The sequence below is a fragment of the Punica granatum genome, chromosome 3 (assembly GCF_007655135.1).
Source record: "Punica granatum isolate Tunisia-2019 chromosome 3, ASM765513v2, whole genome shotgun sequence".
In the NCBI taxonomy this organism is placed as follows: domain Eukaryota; kingdom Viridiplantae; phylum Streptophyta; class Magnoliopsida; order Myrtales; family Lythraceae; genus Punica; species Punica granatum.
The window spans coordinates 1,826,037-1,848,650 of record NC_045129.1 but is presented as its reverse complement, the minus strand read 5'-3'; the positions used below and the strand labels follow the sequence as shown (position 1 = coordinate 1,848,650).

The following is a 22,614-nucleotide window of genomic DNA, read 5'->3' as shown; positions in this document are numbered from 1 at the left end:
TTTCGTCTGGTAATAACAGAAAGGTTAAAGTTTCAGTTTGTTGTTGTGCATTGATCCCTTTAGAACCGTCTGTCACTTGTGCGACGGATAATTTGGTTTCTTACATTTCTGGAAAAAAAAAAAGAAGCCAAATTGAGCAATGTCTTGTTGCAAAAAAAACATAGCAAGAAAACATCGAGACTCAGAGAAATATTACCGTCACAAACAGACCGGTTGACGAAGTACATACAACAGAAATATAACCTGTTTCAATCTCGTCAAGTAACAGTTTTACAACAAATAAACATTACATCAACCTGTGAGTTGAAATATAACATCGTACATTATGCTATGTACAAGGAGTCGTAAGATGGTAAACCTATTTCTCATTTACTCAGAAATCCAATCTCATTTACTCAGAAATCCGAGGACGACTATTGAATTCTACATTCATCGATCCAGGTTCTATACTTGTTAACCTCTCCTCGATCTCCTGTGATACTCTGCTCTTATACCCCATAGCTGCTCTCCCACTAATTTCATGTCTGGCCGATCAGCCCGCACAGGTGCTGCACACTGAATCGCCAACTCAAAGAATCTCATGAGTATCTCCCCATCGACTGCTTCTTCCATTTTAGGGTCCACAAGGTCAAGTACGTTTCCTTCCTCAAGCTTCTTGAAGACCTGCAACAAATGGTAGAAACAAATGGACGAATGGTTAGTTTCTTGGCTAAGTTCGAGAATTTGCTTGTCTAAATTACTCTAAATTACGCAAATCAAATGTGATGCCTGGCAAATAACATATATACCCAGATAAGTGTGACACGCTCATCTATGGGTCTCTTCAGTTCCACAGGGCGACGGCTGGTGAGAATCTCAAGAAGTAAAATCCCAAAGGAGTACACGTCACTCTTGGCAGTGAGTTGGTGGCTCTTCATATATTCTGGATCCAAGTAACCAACCGTCCCTTTCACAACTGTATTTACGTGACTCTGCTCAGAGTCCTCGGCCCCGAGCCTTGCGAACCCGAAATCAGCAACCTTGGCCCTCATGGTGTTCGTCAGAAGAATGTTGGACGATTTCACATCTCGATGGATGATTTGCTTCTCTGTTAGGAGATTAACAGAGATCATACATCTAAAGTTTTTAATACAATTTGCATAACCACTGTTAATGGCAAAGTTGGTTCTTCACCTGAGTACATGTGTAGATAGGTCAATCCGTGAGCAACATCAATAGCAATTCCAAGCCGCTGATTAAAATCGAGAATTCGTCCGCGTCGACCTAAATGGACCAATTTATAAGTCTCTTTTCATAAAAAGATTCAGAGAAGTTTGAAAAGAGAAAAAATGCCATAGTTCTACGAGTCTTACCATCCAAATGTACCCTCAGAGTACCATTTGGCACATACTCCGTGATGATAAGACGTTCATCTCCTTTATCGATGAACCCGAGCAGCTTCACCAGATTCTGATGATCGATTTTTGCAAGGAGCTCCACCTCCCTACTGAATTCATTCTTCTGATCCTTGAAATGGTCCTGAAAATTCCACACATATTATGATAAACAGAACATTCAATATAAATTTCTACTATACTAGTAACCGTGTACAATATTGATTGAAGTGCCACTCACCCTCTTTGCTCTCTTTATGGCAACTACTCGCCCGTCGTCAAGATGTCCTTTGTAGACAATCCCAAATCCTCCTTTCCCGATTTTCATTGCAGGTGAGAAATTTTGAGTGGCCTTAGCGACCTGATTGAAGTTGAGGTGTATCGATCCCAATCCTGTGAGTCTTGGACTTGGAGACATTGAGAATCTTGGGCTGTTGGATGTCTGGCGTGGACTCGCTATGGCCCGAAGAGGACTTGGTGGGACCCTTTCGAAGGAGGAATTCGCTCCAAAGGAAGAGACTGAATCTGCTGCTACGATAGAACATCAACATCTATGGAAAGTAAGAAATCATTCCTTATGCAGAAATTAATCGCGCAAATAGACCTCCCTTTCATTTCCAATATTCCGCACAAAAGGAAAACCAGTCCATGAAATGGAATATGCTCCATACCAAATACGACTGAGGCGGTTCTGAAAACTGTTTTTACCTAAACTTCTTCCAGTAGAATCCATTCTTATATCCGAATCTGAGAAAATTGATACGAGAATCGCTCCAAAATGTACGACATGTACAATTGATGCAGCAACATATCCGATTTTCTCCATTATTCTCGATGAGGGAAATCAGCATAGATTTAATAAAACTTTTAAACAGCCTTACTGTAAATATTTGATGACTTACTTGAATAAACATCCTTGGAGAGGACAGTGTGACCAGCTGGTTTCCTTTTCTTAAAGAAACAAGAACAGAGTGAAATGCAACACAGAGCAAAAATTCCAGTTCCAGCCATGCCAATTTTTACAGTGGTTAACTTGTGATTGTAAGCAGTCCTCCCTTTTTCCCCTTCAGTGTTCCGTTGTTCTGCGAGTTCTCTTCTGACGCCCCCATCCACCAAAAGCTTCTTCCCTCTATATGGATGCGAGTTAACTACCGAAACAAACAAATGAAGATCATCAATAATGTAAAGTTAATATCCACCATAGAAATTTTTTTTAAAAAAAATTTAAACAATCCGAAGACAGAGAGAGCCAAAATGAAACACCCCAAGAGATTAGAATATCAAATTCGCCATGCCTTGTGAGAGGTCCAGCCAACAGTGGCTAAACCCTGGAAATTCCTCCACAGAGCAATGGTTTATGTAGTAGGACTGAAGGGCATTGCAGAACAAGCTCTTATCCACTAAATCCCCGTTGATGAAGAACAGTTCTTGACCCGAATGAACTGAATAGCCAATCCGATCATCCGCGCAGTCCTTCGAGTCCAGCACAAACCCAGAAGCGGAGATTCCCAAGAATATCATGGAAAGCAGCAGAGTCACCAAAGCAATTGACATAATTCTCAAGAGAGAACGAGACGAAAACCCTATTTTCGACGACTAAACTGTATCGGCAGATACCGGACAATCCAGTTACCGGGCCAAGCACAACGGATGCACTCAATACTAAATACCCCACATCACCATTACTAATGAAAATCTCTGTTTTCTCGAGATTCTCCTTCAAATATACCTCAAAAGTTGCAGCCTTTAAACCTGTTTTAGACGAATCAGCGGTTTCCAGATGATACCTGAGATGCACCGAGCAGGAAAAGAATCAAAACCCACTTTGGAGAAATCAAAAGATATTTGATTCCTGCTACAGTGAGCGCCAATCAAGCCAATTTGAACAATACAACAGAGTGCCTCATGCGTTCTTAATCGAGGACAGCTGAGCAGCAATAAGCAGGAAGCTCCAAGAAGACTTTGAACAAGAAAATGTGGAAAATCCAAACCGAAGACTGTCCGGTTCGGTCGGGTCCGGTCCTGTCCGGAACCTCCGCGGAAAGAGCAAGGAGGGTTTCTGCGATGGGGGCAGAAGAAGAGGAGCAAGCAAGAAGAAAGGGAAAGACGAAAGTTGAAAACTTGGAAACATCGCCGGCCAACGCAGAGTTTCATTCCGTCAACCACCCTCCCCCTCCGAGCTCACCTGTGTTTGACTTTTCCCCCAGCAGAGCATCGTTGACCGTTGAGCCTGCCTGCCTTCCTTCCTTCCTTCCCGCTAGTCCTTCTTGATCCAAACAAGTGGCATTTTGGTCAATTCGTCAAATATAAGGATGCTCTATTTTCTTTTATGAAAATTCTTACCCAAAAAAAAAAAAGTCGATCGAAATTCACTATTATACTAACTATCATTACTATCCACAACCATTTACTTTTTTTTGGGTAAAAAATTAGTTTTATTTATTTTACAATTTATTAAAAATAGATGAATGTTCATGTAACCGAAGATATATTAACGTTCACCTTGGTCCTAAATTTATTTTTTCCTTAATTAAGTCCACATGTTTGGATGATTTTCCTTTTCTGAATAAGTTTGACCGTTTGAGGATGTTTTATAAAAGATTTTCTTTCAGTTACCCGTGATAAAAAGTGATAACTAAGAAGATATTTATACGTAGATGAATTAAAGATGAAGTTTTAATTACTAAATTTACGTTGAAAGAATTTCACTAATTACATGATTATATATAATTATTTATTTATGTAAGTTTCACTATTTAATTTCAGATCATCATTATTAAAGTATTTGGAAATTTTAGATAGCTCCCTGCTCATTTTTTCTGTCTTTCCCGAAAAGAAACGATGGCTCCTAATTTTCCTAAGATTTGCTTGTTTGACTTGCTATCGATATATAGGACCAAAAATAAGCATGTATGACTTCGAAGGTTTTTGTCAGTGTGAACTCTCGAAAAATTGTCGACGTACGTCCTTGAAAATGTTGACACCAAAATAGAAAAACAGCACGACAATGCCAACCCAACTAAACATGATAAATAATGTCTTTTTAGATTTGCATCAGCAAAGCTGTAAATAATACTAAACATGACGGAGAGAGAGAGAGAAATCGTGAAGCTGGCTTATATTAAACACCTGCATCGCTCTCCAGCAATAAGGAAGGAAATAGATCGCATAAGCGAGTTGGTGTCGGTAACATTTCTTAGCAACGATCTCTTAGTAGGGATCTCGGCTAAAGATCCCACCGTGGCTAAGCGAGTTGGTCTCGGTAATATTTTTTGCCTTTTCGACTGAGGTGATGCCCCCACCGCCTTTTAGGACCATAAGCTCTTTTAAAAAAATAAAGTAACATTTAATAATTTTTAAAGTTGAAATCTTTATTTATTTGAAAATATTTTTTAATTTTAATTTTATTATAATTATTATTTTTTTGTGTGTTTATCTTTCTCTTTATCTCATTTTAGTTTTTATTTTGAATTTTTTAAATTAATTAAATTAATTATTTTTAAATATAATATTATTGTTTTATTTTATCTTTTTTTAAAAAAATTTTAAATCCATTTTTATTTTATTTTATTTTATTTTAAAATGTCACGTCAACCGTTACGAATGAACCACATCATCAACTTACTGATGCCGTTAGCTCTAAATTAATGATTTGTATAATATAGTTTAAAACTTTTTGCACTCAATTATAACAATTGTTAATTTTTGTAACAAAGTGTGACATTTACAAAGGATTTACAGGTGAGTACATTTCTAATATGAAGCTATCATTTATATGTTGGGATCTATAGAGGTCAAATTCTCGAAAAACTCAACATAAAAGATTAAATCAACAAGAGGAAAGAGAAGCTTGCACACTTGTGTACGTGGTTCGGGTTAGGAGTTTTCCAGTAGTGCACTCAAGGGCAAAGGAGGCTTTGCTAGTTCTTTTATTTTGATCGATAAATATGTGGAGGACAAAGTATTTCCCTAACTCTGATTACAATGTTCTCTTAAGACTATTTCAGAGAATACTCTCACCCCTTTACGTAATCTTATACGAAGGGAAGTGAATTAGTGATATAAATTTTATACATGAAAGAAATAAACTGGGTAAAAAAATAAAAACTAGCTAAGTTTGATCCTGATTATGCTAGATCTCTCTGAAATTCTACTGCCCCGAGCTATCATAGTCTACTATATCGTCTTCAACTTGTTCTAACTACAGTATTGCACTTGACTATTCACAGTCTAGATATTTCCTATTACTCGTATGCTTGTTGAGTCTTCAAGTATTGGGGTTGAGAATTCGAGCCACACCCAACATTATACGTGACCTTATACACAAATGGATTTTTTTTTTATTAAAAATGAGGCACAAGGTCTAATATAATGAAAGAGAAATATTAAATAACTAGTAAAAGGCACGGGTAGTCCCACTAGGTATCGAACCTGCGACTTATAGATCAACAAGAGATGGTCAACAAGCGGGGTCGTACGCTACTACGCTACACTTTTTTTTTTATATTTATAGATGTACATATTTAGGTATATGTATATATGCACATGTACTATATGTACATACTTCATGAAGTAATTTGGACTAGAGTTTTACCCGTGCGTACTACGCCGTGAATATTATAAAATTTTCATTCGTGCCTCTTGACATGATCAACCCGCATCCTGGCTACATGTTTTGGAATATTAAGTTTTAATTGACATTAAATAAAAATTTCGTAAATAGATATTGCAAGAGTAAGCTTTTTTAGGCAAAATTAAGAAATATGAGTAAAATTTAAAAAAAAATAAAGAAAAAGAAAAACATATGACTCCAGGGGGAGAAAGTATCGGCAGAGAGAGATGGATGGGAAGTTGAAGGGAAATGTGGGAGACCTATTAATCAGGGAATATGATAGAAAAAGAAGAGTGTAAAATTTGAGTAGTTTTACCATGTTAACCCTGTATTTATTATAAGGTTTTCCTTTTAGCCAATATAATAAAAGATACTGAGGACAATGTGGTAAAATTATGCAAACGGTAACTGCTGGAAGACATCAAGTTAGTATAAATTAATATTAGTATAGATATTAGTAATTCCAAAAAAGAAAGAAACAATTTCACGTTCGGCCGGCGAACAATTCTCGTTCGGCAATACTTAATTTAGAAATCTCCATTGGCACCAACAACGTCAATGTTTAATTAGATTGAACGTACTAGTCCCCACGAATACGAATACAATGCTTGTCTTGAAACATCGACCAAAGACAATTCCACCCAGCAACTCCCCTAAACTCAACCATATAAGTTGGGCCCATTGAGAACTTTCAAATTAATAATAGAATAAAATGTAATTTGCCCCAACCTTTGGGGATGGTTGCACTGTGTCCTCGACCTTTAAAAAATTGCATGAAACTCCCTGATTTATTTAAAAATAGGCATAGTGCGCCCTCAATCTAATTTTCCGCCACTTTTCCGACCAAAGTAAATCACATGTATATCGTGTGACTCTTTTAAAGGGTGAAAGAGATCATGTCCAATGATTTTTTTTTATATATAAAAAAAAGAAAGAAAAAAAGAAAAGAGAAGATATGGCACCTCCGCCACCTCCCCACTCAGTCCCGACCTCTCTCACCCTGCCTCATCTGATCCTCCTGCACCTCCCTCGGCAACACCCTTGTCTCTCTTCTTATCTTCTTCTTCTTCTGATAGTTTTTCCATTTCATGGGCTTCGGATAGCAGTATAAGTATTTGCTAAGTTAGAATAAAGATGCAAATGTGCATCCCATGCCTCTTTTCTGCTTCATGAATCTTTGTTCTGATTTGTGAATGGCATTTTTCCCACTTTGCATTGCTGTTGTGGATGATCTGTTGCTCCAGTCAAAGCTGGGTTCATTGCTTGTATTTGCTAAATTATGTTTTCACCAGCAAATAAAGTAGCTGTTTCATTCTTGTTGCTATAAAGGTGGAGATAAAAGTTAATTGGGATCCTGTCCCTTCCCTTGCTTCTGAAAGAGTAACCATGGCCTCTTGGAGTATAAGATTTCTAAATCAAAGCTTAGGAAAGAGGAGAGCTTCGAGGAGATTTGAAGATGTAAAGATTTTTCACATCAGTAAATTGGCGGATAAAGAGGAATAGAAGAAATAGCTTTGTATGCCGTCATTTGAGTTTGCAGGACCCTCGGAGAGTCCAATCTAAGTGAGGAGACGGCTGTGGAAGATGGGCAGTGGTGGAGGAGACGGAGGTGCTGATATGGAAGATTGGCAGTGGTGATGGTGGTGCCATTATCTTCTTTTTCTAATTAATTAATCATTGTAAGTGGACTATTATGCCCTTTAAACAAGTCACATGAGATGCATGCGACTTAGTTTGGCCGGAAAAAGTCATCGGAAATTCAATTGAGGGTGCAACATGCCTATTTTTAAATAGATCAGGGGGCATCGTGTAACTTTTTAGAGGCTGGGGGCATAGTACAACTAGTCCCAAAGGTTAAGGGCAAATTACATTTTACTCTTAATAATAAACTATTTGTCATTTCCTAAAGACTTTCTGTGTAGGTGAATAATTGTTGACCTCGAACTATCCGTGCATTTATATTGATTAGGGCACTTGCGTCTGAATGCATGTCGCGGCACTATATATACGTACTACAAGTCTGCATATATGATGTATCATATATTCATCATAAGTGTGTATCTATTTTGTGGGAGGGATTGGTGAGATTGGGTGTGGAGGACTATAGGGGCGATATTGATGATGTTACTATTATTAGATTGTGAGATGAGCGGAATTAGGGTGTTAGGGCGAATGGATGATAAAAGGGTTGGGCTGCTTAACCTCAAAGCCGCCCTCAACTTCCCAAAATGTGCCGCTCTTCCCACACGGCGATCCGATCAGGAAGACTGCTGCCGATGGGAGGGAGTTGAGCGCAACATCATCAATACTACGTGGGTGGCCGGGCTCCGACTCAGTGTTAAAGACTATGGGCTCATATGGCCGTGGTCTCTTGATGCTTCCGTGTTCCTTCCTGTTGAGGAACTACAAGTACTCGACTTGAGCTGGAATAATGTTCTTGCTGGTCCTGTTTAGAGCTCTTTTCTATTCTCTCTCTAGTGATTATTTTATTCTTTTTATTGCCAAATTAAATTCATAAAATACAAATGTGTATATATATACACAATTATGTTCAATTCCGTTCACTTATCATTTATCTCCACATTCATGCGTGCTTAGGTGATTGATTAATTTGGTATCATATATCGAATTGAGGTGATCTACAACATCTCTTGTATATTTGCACACAATCAAAACTAAATCTTGTATATTATGTAGATTTAGAAAGTTAGCATATATCCCCAGTAAGCTTGACATCTTGAATATAATTAGGTATAACCACAGAAGTATATATAATAGTAGAAGCTAGGTTAATAAAACAGGACAAATTAAAAGATTATGATAAGTCCTCCTATTTATCCACTTAACAGCTCACAATGCTATACATATATACATATATACATACCTGCAGGTTTTACGAACACCTTGAGATTGAAGAACCTACAATCATTACTTTTAGAAGGCAATTGGTTGAAACAAGTTCCAGACTTGGATGGCCTACCTTCTCTGAAGGGGATATTCTTAAGCTAAAGTAGACTGGAGAAGCTGAATATTCTTGAAGGCACCTTGCTAGTCAATCAAAAAGTTTACCATATATTTCTAATTTTACAAACTAATAAAACTTTCTGTTCAAACACATATATGAAATATATACATATGTGTGTGTGACAGGTTTGAAGCTGGAGACACTAGACATTTCGGATAATAGAATGATCAACGAGGGTGAGTTCTCGGTCATTGGGCGTATGACATCTCTTAAGCACCTGTCAATTCAATGGAATCATCTGAACAACTCAATATTCGAAGGCAAGTACTCCGAGAAATAATTTCTTTTAACTTGGGCAGCATTTGGGGTAGTCATGGCATATGTAAACGGTTAATTTATTAATTACTATAATTAATTGTGGCTTCCATTAATTTAACTAGCTGCAATTCAAAAGGCCTGTGTAGATTGACGGGTCTTGAGGAGTTAGATATCAGTTCAAAATGAATTCGTGGGCAGCATTCCACGGTGCCTTTTCAACATGATCTCCGTCTTTCTATATGCCCGACCTTTCTCGTAACTATTTTGGTGGCGCCATTCCACCGTCACTCTTCTCCAGCCTCAAGTTGCTTAAATTTATCTCTTTCCGGCAATGCTTTCGGAGGCTCAATTTCACTTGCCTCATTGGCTAACAACTCTAAGCTCAGAGTGTTTGACCTCATGAACGACTACCATGAATCGAGGATTGAAACAAAGAATCCTCCATATGCCCGGTCACTTCAGTTAATCCGCTTCGGCTTATCAAACCGCAATTTCAGCAAGCCGAATGGTACTGCTCCCAGTTTTCTACTGCAGCAACATGACTTGGTAGTACTTAAAACTCAGCAATTGTGGATTGGAGGGAGAGTTCCCAAGTTGGATACTGCACAACAACAAAAAGCTAAAAGCCATCAATCTTAGGGGTAACACTATCTCTGGTAGGCTCGGCTTGAATTCCACTTTCATCAATATACAAAAATGAAGGCGGACGATCTGTCCTCCAATTCTTTGGAAGGAGACCCCCCGTCTTATATTGGCTTCATCTTTCCATATTCGATGTCTCTGAATGTGCCCGGAAATTCCTTGCAAGGTGGAATCCCTTCTTCAATGTGTCAGACAGGACAGTTGCAGATCCTAGACGTGTTTAGTAACAGATTTGTAGGAGAGCTACCGGAGCAACTAATGCGTTGTCAATCACTGTCATACTTGCAGTTGTCAAACAATAGTTTGAGAGGCCAGGTTTTACAAATGGCAGCAAACTTGTCACGATTGATGTATCTGTACTTGAGTAACAATCAATTTTCTGGGGAGATGTCACCGTGGTTGCTCAATAGCTCACCCTTTTTTAACTTTTCTGGACGTGAGCAATAACTCCTTGTCAGGATCTATACCAGATTGGGTTGGAAATTTCCAAGGACTGGATTACCTTATACTGGCAAGTAATAATTCCTTCAAGTTGTCCTAGCCATCGAGTTTTTCCAAGCCGAAACTTCAGCTTTTGGACCTCTCCGGTAATGAATTTGGTCCCAACATAGCTTCCTGTGTCAATGCTTCAGCACCAGAACATTTGCATTTGGAAAGAAACAACCTCACGGGAGCATTGCCACAGTTTCTATATGATGAGTCATGGATAGTGACGCTGAATGTTCGGAACAACAAGTTGTCAGGTGGTATTCCTTCTTGGACTTGGTTTTCTTTCAAACTTGAGGGCTCTCTTGCTTGCAGGAAATAGTTTTGAAGGGCTAATACCACAGGAGCTGTGCCAGGCATAACAGTATAAGCATAAATGATCTCTCTCACAATCATCTTTCTGGAAGAATTCCTTCATGCTTTAGTAAATTGGCATTTGGGAATTCACGGATTCCTGAGGGGACATTTACGACATTCTTCTCTAGCTACGCACTGTCACAAGTTTTATGGTGAAAAAACACCAATTAAAGTTCATTTAACAGTTCTTCAAGAGGTGGGTGTTCCTCCAGAAGTGCACTTCACATCAAAGCATAGGTTGGAATCATATAAAGGTCACATTTGGTATCATATGTCCGGGCTGGATCTCTCTTGTAATAACTTGTCCGGCTCCATTCCCTTCCAACTCTGCAATTTGAGTAATATTCATTCCCTGAACGTCTCATACAATCTTCTGGTTGGAGAAATTCCGGTTTCTTTCTCTAATTTATACCAAATAGAGTGCCTGGACTTCTCGCACAACAGCTTAAGTTGCAAGATACCTCCTCAATTGATAAAAACTGCAGTTCCTATCGTCATTCAGTGTGGCCCGCAACAACTTGTCCAGCATGACACCGGAGCAGAAAAATCAATTTGCGACTTTCGTAAGAGTGAGTTACGAAGGTAACTGCTTCTTATGTGGACTGCCGTTGGGGAGTTGCAGCGGTTTGAAGGGATCACCAACTCTGCCACCCTCAGAGCATCAAGAGGACTCTTTTATGATCACCTTCATCTGGAGCTTTGCAGGATCATATGCCGTGGCATTCTTCGTCACTGTCTTCTTCTTGTACCTCGACTCTTACTACAGGACCCTATTCTTTGATTTCATCTTAGTACAGGACTCTCTTCTTTAATTTCATCTGTAGGTAGATCCTGTCATCCCGTACTTTTATTGATAGGCTTTTTTTCCATGTACTGAATAAGAGGAATTCCCCGTACTCTTATGTCCTCTAAAATGTCTTTCTCTGTGTGTAATTCATGTTTCTTTCTTATGACAGTGTACTGCATTATGCGATTCCTTCCCGATGATCCTAATCATACCTTTCCGTCTTCTCTTTTAGACTGTCTAATATAACGTATAAATATTTTACGAGAGAAGTTAAATGAACTCCATGAAAAATGAAATCGAGAAAGTAAAGTAAATTTCAAATATTCAGTTCTGGTGGTGTAAATGATTAGAGGGAGGAGGAAAATCCAACTGGGGCCGTGGAAACCATCCTAGACATTTTCCAAAAGCAGTGCATTGGTAGCCATGAATGATGATAGAGGGATGGCTGCCCTGGGGGCATCTCAGCCTGTGTGAGCAGTTCGATAACTGGAAAATGGAGTAATAGTTATCAGTATCGCCGAAAAACGGGCCAATGGGCCAAACCGTCGTCATATCACTCCGATAATTTCTTCCGTGCAGGGAAATGAAAACAGAAGAAGGGTGCTTAACAACCATCGTCAGTGAAGACGCTTCTTATACACAATATAGGAACTGGCCATGCCTCTAGTGCATGGGAATCACTACGGCCTAGAGGTGTCAAGGTGAATTGGAACAAAGCCATCTGGTTTGCAGGCAATGTACCTTGAGTAACCTTTGTCTGTCGGCTAATTTGGCTGGCCACGACTGCAACAATAAGGAGAGCAGGGATCATCTATTCTTCACATGTACTGTTACCAGCGGGATTTGGATTAGTATACTCAGCAGGTTAGGCATCAGCAAACAGAATGTGGACTGGACAACAGAGACTGCATGGTTACTTATTCTGAAGGGTCGGAAGCTAGAGACTATTTTTTTAAAGATGATTTGGACTCATTATGTATAATTTGTTGTTCCTGTAAGTGATCTGGTCATTCAATCTGTAAAGGAAAGGCTGCTTGTCCTTCCTAATGTGCAATGCAAGGTAGCCGATTCTAGATTTTGCTTGTAAGCTGGGTTTAAGTCAGTGAGTGGACAAAGTGTTAAGCCCCTTGAGTTGTAATGACTGATGTATATTTGAGTAATGAATAGAACAACGCTTATATGTATAAAAAGAAGAAGAAAGAACTGCCGATAACGGGCTTAAGAAATTTTTGCATGCTGTTGTCGAACTCCTTCCCTAGGAAAAAAGTTCTTCTTCTAAAGACCTGCATTTATTGTTTTTCCCCTGCATCGAACTGCCTGCCCTGAATTTCCTGTCCTGATTTGTCACTTTTATACCAACAGGCAGAGTCGGAAAATGTATGTGAAGTAACACTAGATGAAACTTACTTTTTGTTATGGCTCTTTGTCTTATGGCCCTTTGTCTTGTACTATCGACTAGGTTGTGTTTTCTGCAGGTACCTGCCAAACCAAGTCGGGATGATTGCTATTTGAAACATATCTTCAACTGAGAACATCAGGATACCCGTGAGTCCTGTCGGAGTGCACGTTCCCTTCTGAAACGCCGCTGTTCTTTTGCCTGGGATAACATTAGATGAATTTCTCTACAATAGTGAGCGCTGACTATTATCTATTGAAGTTCCATTCCATTCTCAATTGCTGCATCTATTATATAAATTAAGCAGCTGGTCGACTGCAAGCGGCAAGACAGCGCGCGAGTTTCCTTTACTGGAGTTCCGTTCCCTTACCGGATGCAGCATTCCAGGAGAAATTTCATAGAACAAACCAGGGAGACACGAATTTGAATCACCGAAGTTCTGATAATGTGAAACAAACTCAGGGACATCCGCATCTTGATATAATACCGGATAGACCTGATTAGGATATGTGAAAGCAGATTAGGTTGGCATAGACAGGACAGGTCATGATACCTGGGTATCCCTTTGTAATTACATGTACATCATTCTCTTACGTTTTGTCTTTGTTTTGTGTTTTTTTGGTACAGTGAGATGCATCTTGCTGAAGCACTTTCGGTTTGGATCGATTATCATCGGAGACAAGTGTAGCATGCAGGAGGTTGAGCATGAATTAACTGATTTTAAGCACGTAAATTATGTTTTGGCTTTTGTGCACTGAGGATCTTAGCAACTGCTTCCTGTACTGTGATTATATATTATGATCTCGCAAGAGTGCTCTACGATCTCGGATGTGCGTATGCTGAGTTGTCGTGCGTGCATGTAAGGATCTGGCATCCCCATTCTCTGTCTACTTTGTATATTTTCTTGGTCCACTCTCTCCCTCCTCTGCAGCCTTTCCGTCCTCTCGAACTTTCTGTTTTCATAATAAAATTGGGCAAATATTTGATGCCATCATCTCATTGAGCAAAGTCTCGGCGCATCATGGTGTGCTTATGTTAGTAGCAACATGCATAATAACAACCTGACTTATATCCAGGGATATAGTTTTTGCCACCTATTTTGATTAGCTTCAGATAGATGTCATAGCTAACTCTAACATCATCCAAGAAAATGAATAATTCAAATAACCTTTGCTTTTGTAGATATATAACAATATATATGCGTTCTTTCAAAAGTGAGTAATCTAACTCTTGCAGCCAAAAAAAAAAAAAAGTAATCTGACTCTTCGTGCACTCCCTAACCAAATCGAGAAGGATTAGTAAAATGCCGGGCTCTCGATTATCCGGGATTCTGATTTCTGTGCAGATGGTGGACCTTTCTGGTTCTCCTCAGATGAAGTCCATGATTCTGCTTTTGTCCATGCTTCCTTAATTCATATAGTATGGACCCTTTGTCGAGGAACCGCTTTAGAGGGTCTCTGCTCAAACTCGAAGGAGTTGATAAATATCTTCCTGTAATTTGCTTAAACTAATTTTGACTCTCACGTGAGAGAAAAATGGCTGTCGACTTGTAATTTGGGTTATTATTTGCAGAATTCGAATATTGTCAATCATGCACCCTTTAGCTTGCTGGGATCTCTAGAAGACTTGACTCCGGAATGCCAATTAACCTCCCACTGCTGTTGAAAGTGGTGAAGTAGAACCTCTTGCTGATCGATTATGAGTTTAGTTTTATAAACAGTGAAAATTAGGGACTTAGATATTCATTGATGTACATGCATGCATGGGTCCATGAAGGTGGAAAAGTAAGCTCATGAATTAATGTTTGAAGGATCGATAGACTCTCATGTAGATTCATCGGAACCCATTACAAAGTTAACATTTTCGAGTACGTGTCCGGGCCCCTGCCACAGGATGACCACTTTCATCATCCGTGAGTGAGAGATCGCCCCCCTAGTGTCACATTCATTCTCTCATCTCAATAGACCGATACCTGCTACTATTTCTCGGAGTCTGGATCTTTCAAGCTACAGGTTGTTAAGCTGTAATACATACCACACCGCAGTTAACTGAGCTCGATATGTAGTCGCTTGGCAGGTAATTAAGCCAAATGTCAAAAAGAAAGAAAAGTCATTGCGTGGCCAGTAATAAACGTTCAATTCGCCGTGCTTGATGGAAGAAGCTCTTTATTGTAACAACTTTCTCCATGTGCTGATATGAAGACTTAATTCAGAACGGTTAATCTCTTCTGCGACCAACATTGATCTTTTAGATATTGAACGTATTCTAAACGTGAATATGACGACAGTACGCACATGCATTCGACTGTCTGGAGAGTTTTTTTTTTTTTTTTTTAAATACGACACACATGAACTGTAGCACAACACGTTCAAAAAGGACAAAATAGGACTGGAGGTCCAGTCACTTTTCTAAAGAATTTCCCCTTACATATTATGTGCTTTCCATTAAGCCGAGTGCGTGAGTGTTGGCACTGCGTATATTACAAGCTGCTCGACAAGGTTGCATTAATTATTCATGTCTTACTGATTTTTTCTCATCACATCATTGTGGGATAGAATCATTTAAATTTTTCTCTTTATTTGGAGAGAGTGATCAGGATGAAGTTGAGTTTAGTGCATATATGTATAAGGACTGTGACGGTGATGATGTTACTGTTCTTGGATTGTGAGCTGAGTGAGCTGAGTGATCAGGATGAAGTTGAGTTTAGTGCATATATGTATAAGCATGAGGCTGTACTCCAAGGAATCAATTACGATCCATACATGGTTCAAATCGTAACCACTTATTTCTGGGAGGAGTCTGGACCTTTCAAACTCTAGGTTGCTAAGCTGTGATGCAAACCACACCACAGTTAACTGAGCTCGATCTATAGTTTGCTTGGCAGGTAATATTCAATTATTGCGAGGGCACTAATAAACATTCAATTCGCCGTGCTCCATAGAAGAAGCTATTTAGAGTAACGCCTTTCTCTGTGGGCTGACATGAAAGAGAAGCAGGACTTGATTCAAAACGGTTTCTCTCTTTAGCTTGAACGTTTTTTCCAAGCGAATATGACGCTTGGCTTGAACATCAAAGTGTGGTCAATCAGAGTGTGTTTGTTTTCGCAACAAAGTTTAAATCAACTCAACTTAACTCCACTTATCTTCAATTCAACATCACAATCATTACTTTTTCTTATTTTTTAAATATTTTTAACCATTCAATTCAATTTTTAATATTAAATTCTCTCAACTATTCATTACTTTTTCACAATTCAACAACACAATCATTACTTAATCATTATTTTCTCTCAATTATTTATTACTTTTTCACACTTTTTCTCATAATTCAACAATACAATCATTACAAACCAATTAAAACCAAAACTCAACTCAACTCAACTCTCAATCCAAACACACTCAATGTTCCCCCTGTAGAGAGACTAAAGAACCATGTCCAGATCACTAACTCCCGTCAACCATATTAAGTTTGGATTCAGTTATAACTTGTCCAATAATGCAAGATCTATCGGTATTAATTTCTCAAGACCTTAGGGGAAATAATTATTGACTTTTATATACTGTGCTTTCTATTAGGGTGAGAGCGTGGATGTTGGCACTGTATATATTATTACACGTTGCTTGACAAGGCTGCATAATATATTCCCATGTGAGTATGAATTAACTGATTTTAAAGCACGTAAGTTATGTTTTGGCTTTTGTGCACTGAGGATCTTAGCAACTGCTTCCTGTACCGTGATTATATATTATGATCTCGCAAGAGTGCTCTACGATCTCGGATGTGCGTATGCTGAGTTGTCGTGCGTGCATATAAGGATATAGAGAAATGCATTCTCTAGATGCTATCATACGGAGCTTTCCACACGACATGTACCAAAGTGTTGGATTAGACGTTACGAACTCTCATCATCTACGCTATTAGAAGGGAGAAGAATGGTTTTAGTGTAACTTTTTCGGTATAAACCATAGTACCCGGAAGCCCAATTTGGCATCGATTAATCCAATCAAGCCAGGTCGGTTCACTTAGGGGTAAAACTCTCACAGTTTAGATCTTCTGCATTCACAAAGACTCCAACCAAAGACCTTGCTTGAGCAGAATAAGCGAGGAATTGCTTGAACCAACCCAGTTTTAATTAATTGGCACGCTTAAATCAAAGATATATTCGTAAATTTACAAGAATAAACCGTTAACCCTTTTTTTTCGTTTTCCATTTCTTTCTCGTCTCTCTTCCTTCATGGTTCCAAATCCGAATTGCTTCTCACTCACGCCCACCTCCCCATTTCTTCTTATTCTTTTATTTTTATTTTAGGGAAAAAGACAAAAATCCCCCTTGTGGTTTGGGGTCGGGACAAATTGCACCATGTTCTTTTATTTGGGACAATTAGTCCCCTTGTAGTTTGCTCCGTTAGACATAGGGAGTCACGTCGTTAATTTTTTTTTCCATTTTCAGTCCTCAATTTTTAACCTTTTAATCATTTTGGTTCTAAATCATTTTCTTTTATCATTCATATCCTCAACTTTTCATTTTTTTTCATCTTAGTTCTATAAAAAATTGAAAGGGAAGGAGGAGTCGGGGCCGCCAATCGGAGACCCTAACCCCTCCACGGAGGTCGCTGGCGTCCTCCGTGGAGGTTTCAGGGTCGCCGATTGGCGGCCCTGACCCCTCCTTCCCTTTCGATTTTTTATAGGACTAAAATGAAACAAAATAAAAAGTTGAAGATAGGAATGATAAAAGAAAAAGATTTAGAACCAAAATGATTAAAATGCTAAAGATTGAGGACTGAAAATGGAAAAAAAATTAATATGTCTAACAGAGCAAACCACATGAGAGCTAATTGTCCCAAACAAAAGAATAAGGTGCAATTTGTCCCGACCCCAAAACACAAGAGGGGGTTTTTGTCTTTTTTTCTTTATTTTATTTACTTAGTTAATTAAGATTAATTTAAAAAATCATTTAATAGCTAAAAAATCTATGAACATATTAGAAAATTATGAAAGAAATATTTTTTTAAAAAATTTAATAGATAAATAAATTTTAAATACAAAAATATGCATTTTGTATTCTTATATGTTTGATTTTTCTTGTTGTTGATAGAACTTATTCCATACGCGAATATGATGCCTGGCTATGACATCAACTGTCAATTAATGGGTCCACTATAATTCTTTCATGTAATGTATGATCTATCTTTTCTGGAGAACTTGTGGAAAAAATAATTTTTGAATCATATATTATCTCTAATATTGTCATGATAAGTGGGTCGATGCTGTCATATGGAGCTTTCCACACCACATGTACCAAGCGTTGGATTAGACGTTATGAACTCTCATCATCTACACTATTAGAAGGGAGAAGAACAGTTTTAGTGTAACTTTTTCGGTATAAACCTTGGTATTTGGAAGTCCAATTGTGCCTCGACTAATCCAGTCAAACCGGGGTGGTCCACTAAGGAGTAAAGCTCTCACAGCGTTGATTTTCTGCATTTACAAAGACTCGAATTTGAGACCTTACTTAAACGGAACAAGCGCCGAACTGCTTGAACCAATCCAATTTTAATTAATTACCACTCTTAAATCAAAGATATGATCGTAAATTTACAAGAATAAACCGTTAAGCCTTTTTTCTTTTTCCATTTCTTTCTCTTCGCTTCCTTCATTGTTCCAAATCCGAATTGCTTCTCACTCATGCCCACCTCCCCATTTCTTCTTCTTCTTCTTCTTTTTTATTTTTATTTTTATTTTATTTATTTCGTTAATTAACATTAATTAAAAAATCATTTTAATTGCTAGAACATCTATGAGCATATTAGAAAATTATGAAAGAAATACTTTTTTTCCTAAGAATTTTAATAGATAAAGAAAATTTAAATACAAAAATATGCCTTTTGTATTCTTATATGTTTGATTTTTCTCGTCCTTGATTGAACTTATTCCACACGCGAATATGATGCATGGCTGTCAATTTATGGGTCCGCTATAATTCTTTCCAATAATGCATGATCTATCATTTTCGAACTACTTGTGAAAAAAGTAAATGACGAATCCGATATTATCTCTACTTTGTGGGTCGATGATAGACCCGAGACGAACATGCTGTAAAATATTTACTAGACTTATAAAATTAGGTCCGTCTCAAACTCAAAAAAGTCAAGCAGCTAACAGCAAATTGTGATACTCAATCTCTTGAAACTCATACTTTTTTATTCCATTTTTTCCGTCTGGCGTTATACAAGCCCAGGGGAGACAAACTTGAATGATCAATCCTGAGGCTTTTCTCCTCCCACGGAAAAGCTCTAATCATGCGAATCATATGCCCACGAACATCCGCATCTTGATAATATATACCGTAGACCTCAACAGAAAATTAAATGACAAAGCAGATTAAGCTGGGCCTCGTGCGTGCAGTACAATAGGCCTCTTTTTCCATTAAATTGATTTTGAATTTTGTAATCTCTATATCCCGAGAATTTTCTTCAATATATATTTTTACAAATTTCATCTATTATTTATTAAATTAAAAATTTTACATACATGTACACACGTATATATGTGGGTCGTTTAATTTGATTTTGTGACAACCTCATATTCCTTATTATTATCAATTTAAATAAATTAATAATTTCTTAATGTGTACTTATTTGCAAGATCAGCTTTAATTTAACTTTCCATGCCTTTCCACATGTCTAACTCAATTTCATCTTGATCCATTTCCTTTTTCCACCGCCATTCTTGTTCAATACCGCACGGCCAAATCCAAATCAATTTCATCCATTTCCACCGCCTTCTCTTCCCTTTAAATGGCCTCATGAACTCTTCTTTGTCATTTAAATTTCCACGGCCAAAACTATTAATTACAGAGAGAGAGAGAGAGAGAGAGAGGCCTTGAGGAACTTAGGGAGAATATTGGGGGAAAAATATGAGGAGAATTCTAGAAAATAGAAAACATTCGGTTTTCGATGTTTAAGGTTCGGGGGACTTGTCAATGTGAGTAACCTATTCTTAAACTAGTATTTTTATTATCGTTATAATGGTATTTTTAGAATTGCATTGTCATGGCCATGTCAATGTCACAGATCATGCATGTAATTTTATATAATCGATTATGATACTTGAGAATGAGAAGTGAGGTATTGAGTTGGATAAATGAGATTGATGGGAGTCCATGAGTCCTGTGGCGCCCTGAGCTAGTCGTAAGTCGAGCAGTAGGAAAGGGCTGTCCGGAGTAGAGAGGCTGCCAGTGTGGAGCCGCCACTGTGGTCGGGAGCTAGAAAGGGGCACATGGATGATCTGAGTTCTAGAAGTCTCGATGATATTTTTATGATATTATTAAACCCGTGTTATGATCCGCCTAGTTTAGATTGTGGTTACCCATTGGGCGTCAAGCTCACCCCCAAATATATTCTCTGTGTTTAAAAGTGGCAGTGAATCGTAGCATTTTATCAGGATTTTACTCGTCTGATCGAATTTGTAATTTTTTTTTGAATATCCTTTATATGTAAGGAAATTCATGTGCGATTATCGAATTTTATCGTAATAAAATTTTCGGATTTTACAATCTCCAATCCCGACCAATACCATGCAGCAAATGCTGCCCCAGGCTCACCACAGATAAATTTTGCTTAGATGATTCGACATTGCGAATCTTTCTGGTCTCAAGTGCCAAATCCCATGTTCAACATCTGAAGACTACGTTTAAAATTGGTGCAATTCACAGGTTTGAATATTATTACCTCATCACCGCACCTAGAGCATTATGGGGTTAATACACGCGATCCAGTTGTGATTTTACGACCCAACTTGGTTAATTGCTTTTTAGTGATGGTGAATTCTTTCTTGGCATAGCTTTGTCTGACCACCTTCATCCTTAGTCTGGAGCGGACCGGCGAGTTGGACTAGTCGAAGTAGCAGAACCCTGAGTAACGCATTTGTCATGCTGGAATTAACAAAGAAGTTACGAAAGATGAGTAACACATTCCTTCAGAAATCTCTCCCTCATCTGCAGCAATTCCGTCCTCCTAAACTTTCTGTTTTCATAATAAAATTGGGCTAATATTTGGTGCCATCAGCTCATTGAGCAAAGTCTCGGAGCATAATGGTGTGCTTATGTTAGTAGCAACATGCATAATACCAATCAGACTAATATCCAGGGATATAGTTTATGCCACCTATTTGATTAGCTTCAGATAGCTGCCATACCTAACTCTAACATCATCCAAGAAAATGAATAATTCAAACAAACTTTGCTTTTGTAGATATATAACAATATATATGTGTTCTTTCAAAAGTGAGTAATCTGACTCTTGCAGCCAAAAAAGAAAGAAAGAAAGTAATCTGAGTCTTGGGTTCAGTAATATTTTGTTAACATTATTTATTGCTTTAGGAATAATTCTCATTTGTATTCAACAGTTATCGCCACTCTTATTTGCTGCAGGCATGCTCAATCATGATAACTGGCTTCTTATTCCTACATTCGTCTCCATTCTTCTTCCATGTCAATGGAATGATTTTGTGTTTCAGGGAGAAGAAGATCCAGCTATTTCTTTGATCTTGCAGATAAATGCATTCAATCAATACACAGTTTGAAAAATCCTCCTGTTGGATTGACATCTTAAGCTTTGTTTGACAGAATAATATTCTGAGGTATTGGATTTTCGTAGTCTATTTAATTCTATTAGTCCTCTGTACATAAAATTTTTACTAGCTTTACTTGATGGGTTCATTTGCTTTTCCGGAGGTGAGAGACAGGGAGCAAATAGCTTGGCTATCTTTTTATCCAAGAAAGTTGACTTGCTCGAGCGCATCATCTTCCTGTACTCACTAACCAAATCGAGAAGGATTAGTAAAATGTCGCGCTCTCGATTATCCGGGATTCTGATTTCTGTGCAGATGGTGGACCTCTCTGGTTCTCCTCAGATGACGTCTATGATTCTGCTTTTGTCCATGCTTCCTTAATTCATGTAGTATGGACCCTTTGTCGAGGAACGGCTTTAGAGGGTCTCTGCTCAAACTCGAAGGAGTTGATAAATATCGTCTCTGCTTATTTTGCTTAAGCTAATTTTGACTCTCCGGTAGTTCCAGCTGTAACTTTCTGTTGGAAGGCCCCCTCCATTTGGGTTTTATGTGAGAGAAAAAGGGCTGTCGACTTGTAATTTGGGTTATCAATTGCAGAATTCGAATATTGAGAATCATGCACCCTTTAGCTCGCTGGCATCTCGAGACGACTTGACTCTGGAATGCCAATTAACCTCCCAATTGAAAGTGGTGAAGTAGAACCTCTTGCCTGATCGATTATTAGTTTAGTTTTATAAACAGTGAAATATTGACTGATATTCATTGATGTACATGTAGATTCATTGGAACCCATTACAAAGTTAACATTTTCGAGTCCGTGTCCGGGTCTCTGCCACAGGATGACTACTTTCATCATCTCAATTGCTGCTCTCTCCCACGCCCAACTCCCCATTTCTTTTCATTAATTAAGATTAATTAATAAAGATCATTTTAAATTTCTAAAAATTTTATGTACATATTATGAAATTACGAAAGAAATACTTAAAAATAATTGAAACAGATAAAGAAAATTTGTTATGATAGACTGTGTGTAACACGGATACGCTTTTTGTATTTCTATATGTTTGATTTTTCATATTCTTGAATTCAACTTATTCCACACTCGAA

The 22,614-nt window shown here is 38.1% G+C and overlaps 2 protein-coding genes across 2 annotated transcripts; one reads left to right on the top strand and one right to left on the bottom strand.

The window, feature by feature from the left end:
• Positions 1–190: 190 nt before the first annotated feature.
• LOC116199406 (calmodulin-binding receptor-like cytoplasmic kinase 3) lies at positions 191–7,070 on the bottom strand. The gene is made up of 10 exons (XM_031529743.1): positions 6,985–7,070; positions 3,559–3,660; positions 3,103–3,160; positions 2,669–2,846; positions 2,276–2,521; positions 1,615–1,904; positions 1,353–1,518; positions 1,174–1,263; positions 789–1,087; positions 191–663 (listed from the first exon to the last, which is right to left on the bottom strand). The coding sequence occupies exons 1-10, from the start codon at positions 7,068–7,070 to the stop codon at positions 454–456; spliced, it is 1,725 nt and encodes a 574-aa protein (XP_031385603.1). The 3' UTR covers positions 191–453.
• Positions 6,929–11,724, top strand: LOC116199404 (receptor-like protein 1). The gene is given in 7 exon segments (XM_031529741.1): positions 6,929–8,428; positions 9,136–10,321; positions 10,323–10,450; positions 10,543–10,594; positions 10,630–10,755; positions 10,757–10,867; positions 10,869–11,724. Coding segments are annotated over 6 exon segments (1,245 nt in total). The 5' UTR covers positions 6,929–8,428; positions 9,136–9,964; the 3' UTR covers positions 11,340–11,724.
• The last annotated feature ends 10,890 nt before the right edge of the window (positions 11,725–22,614 follow it).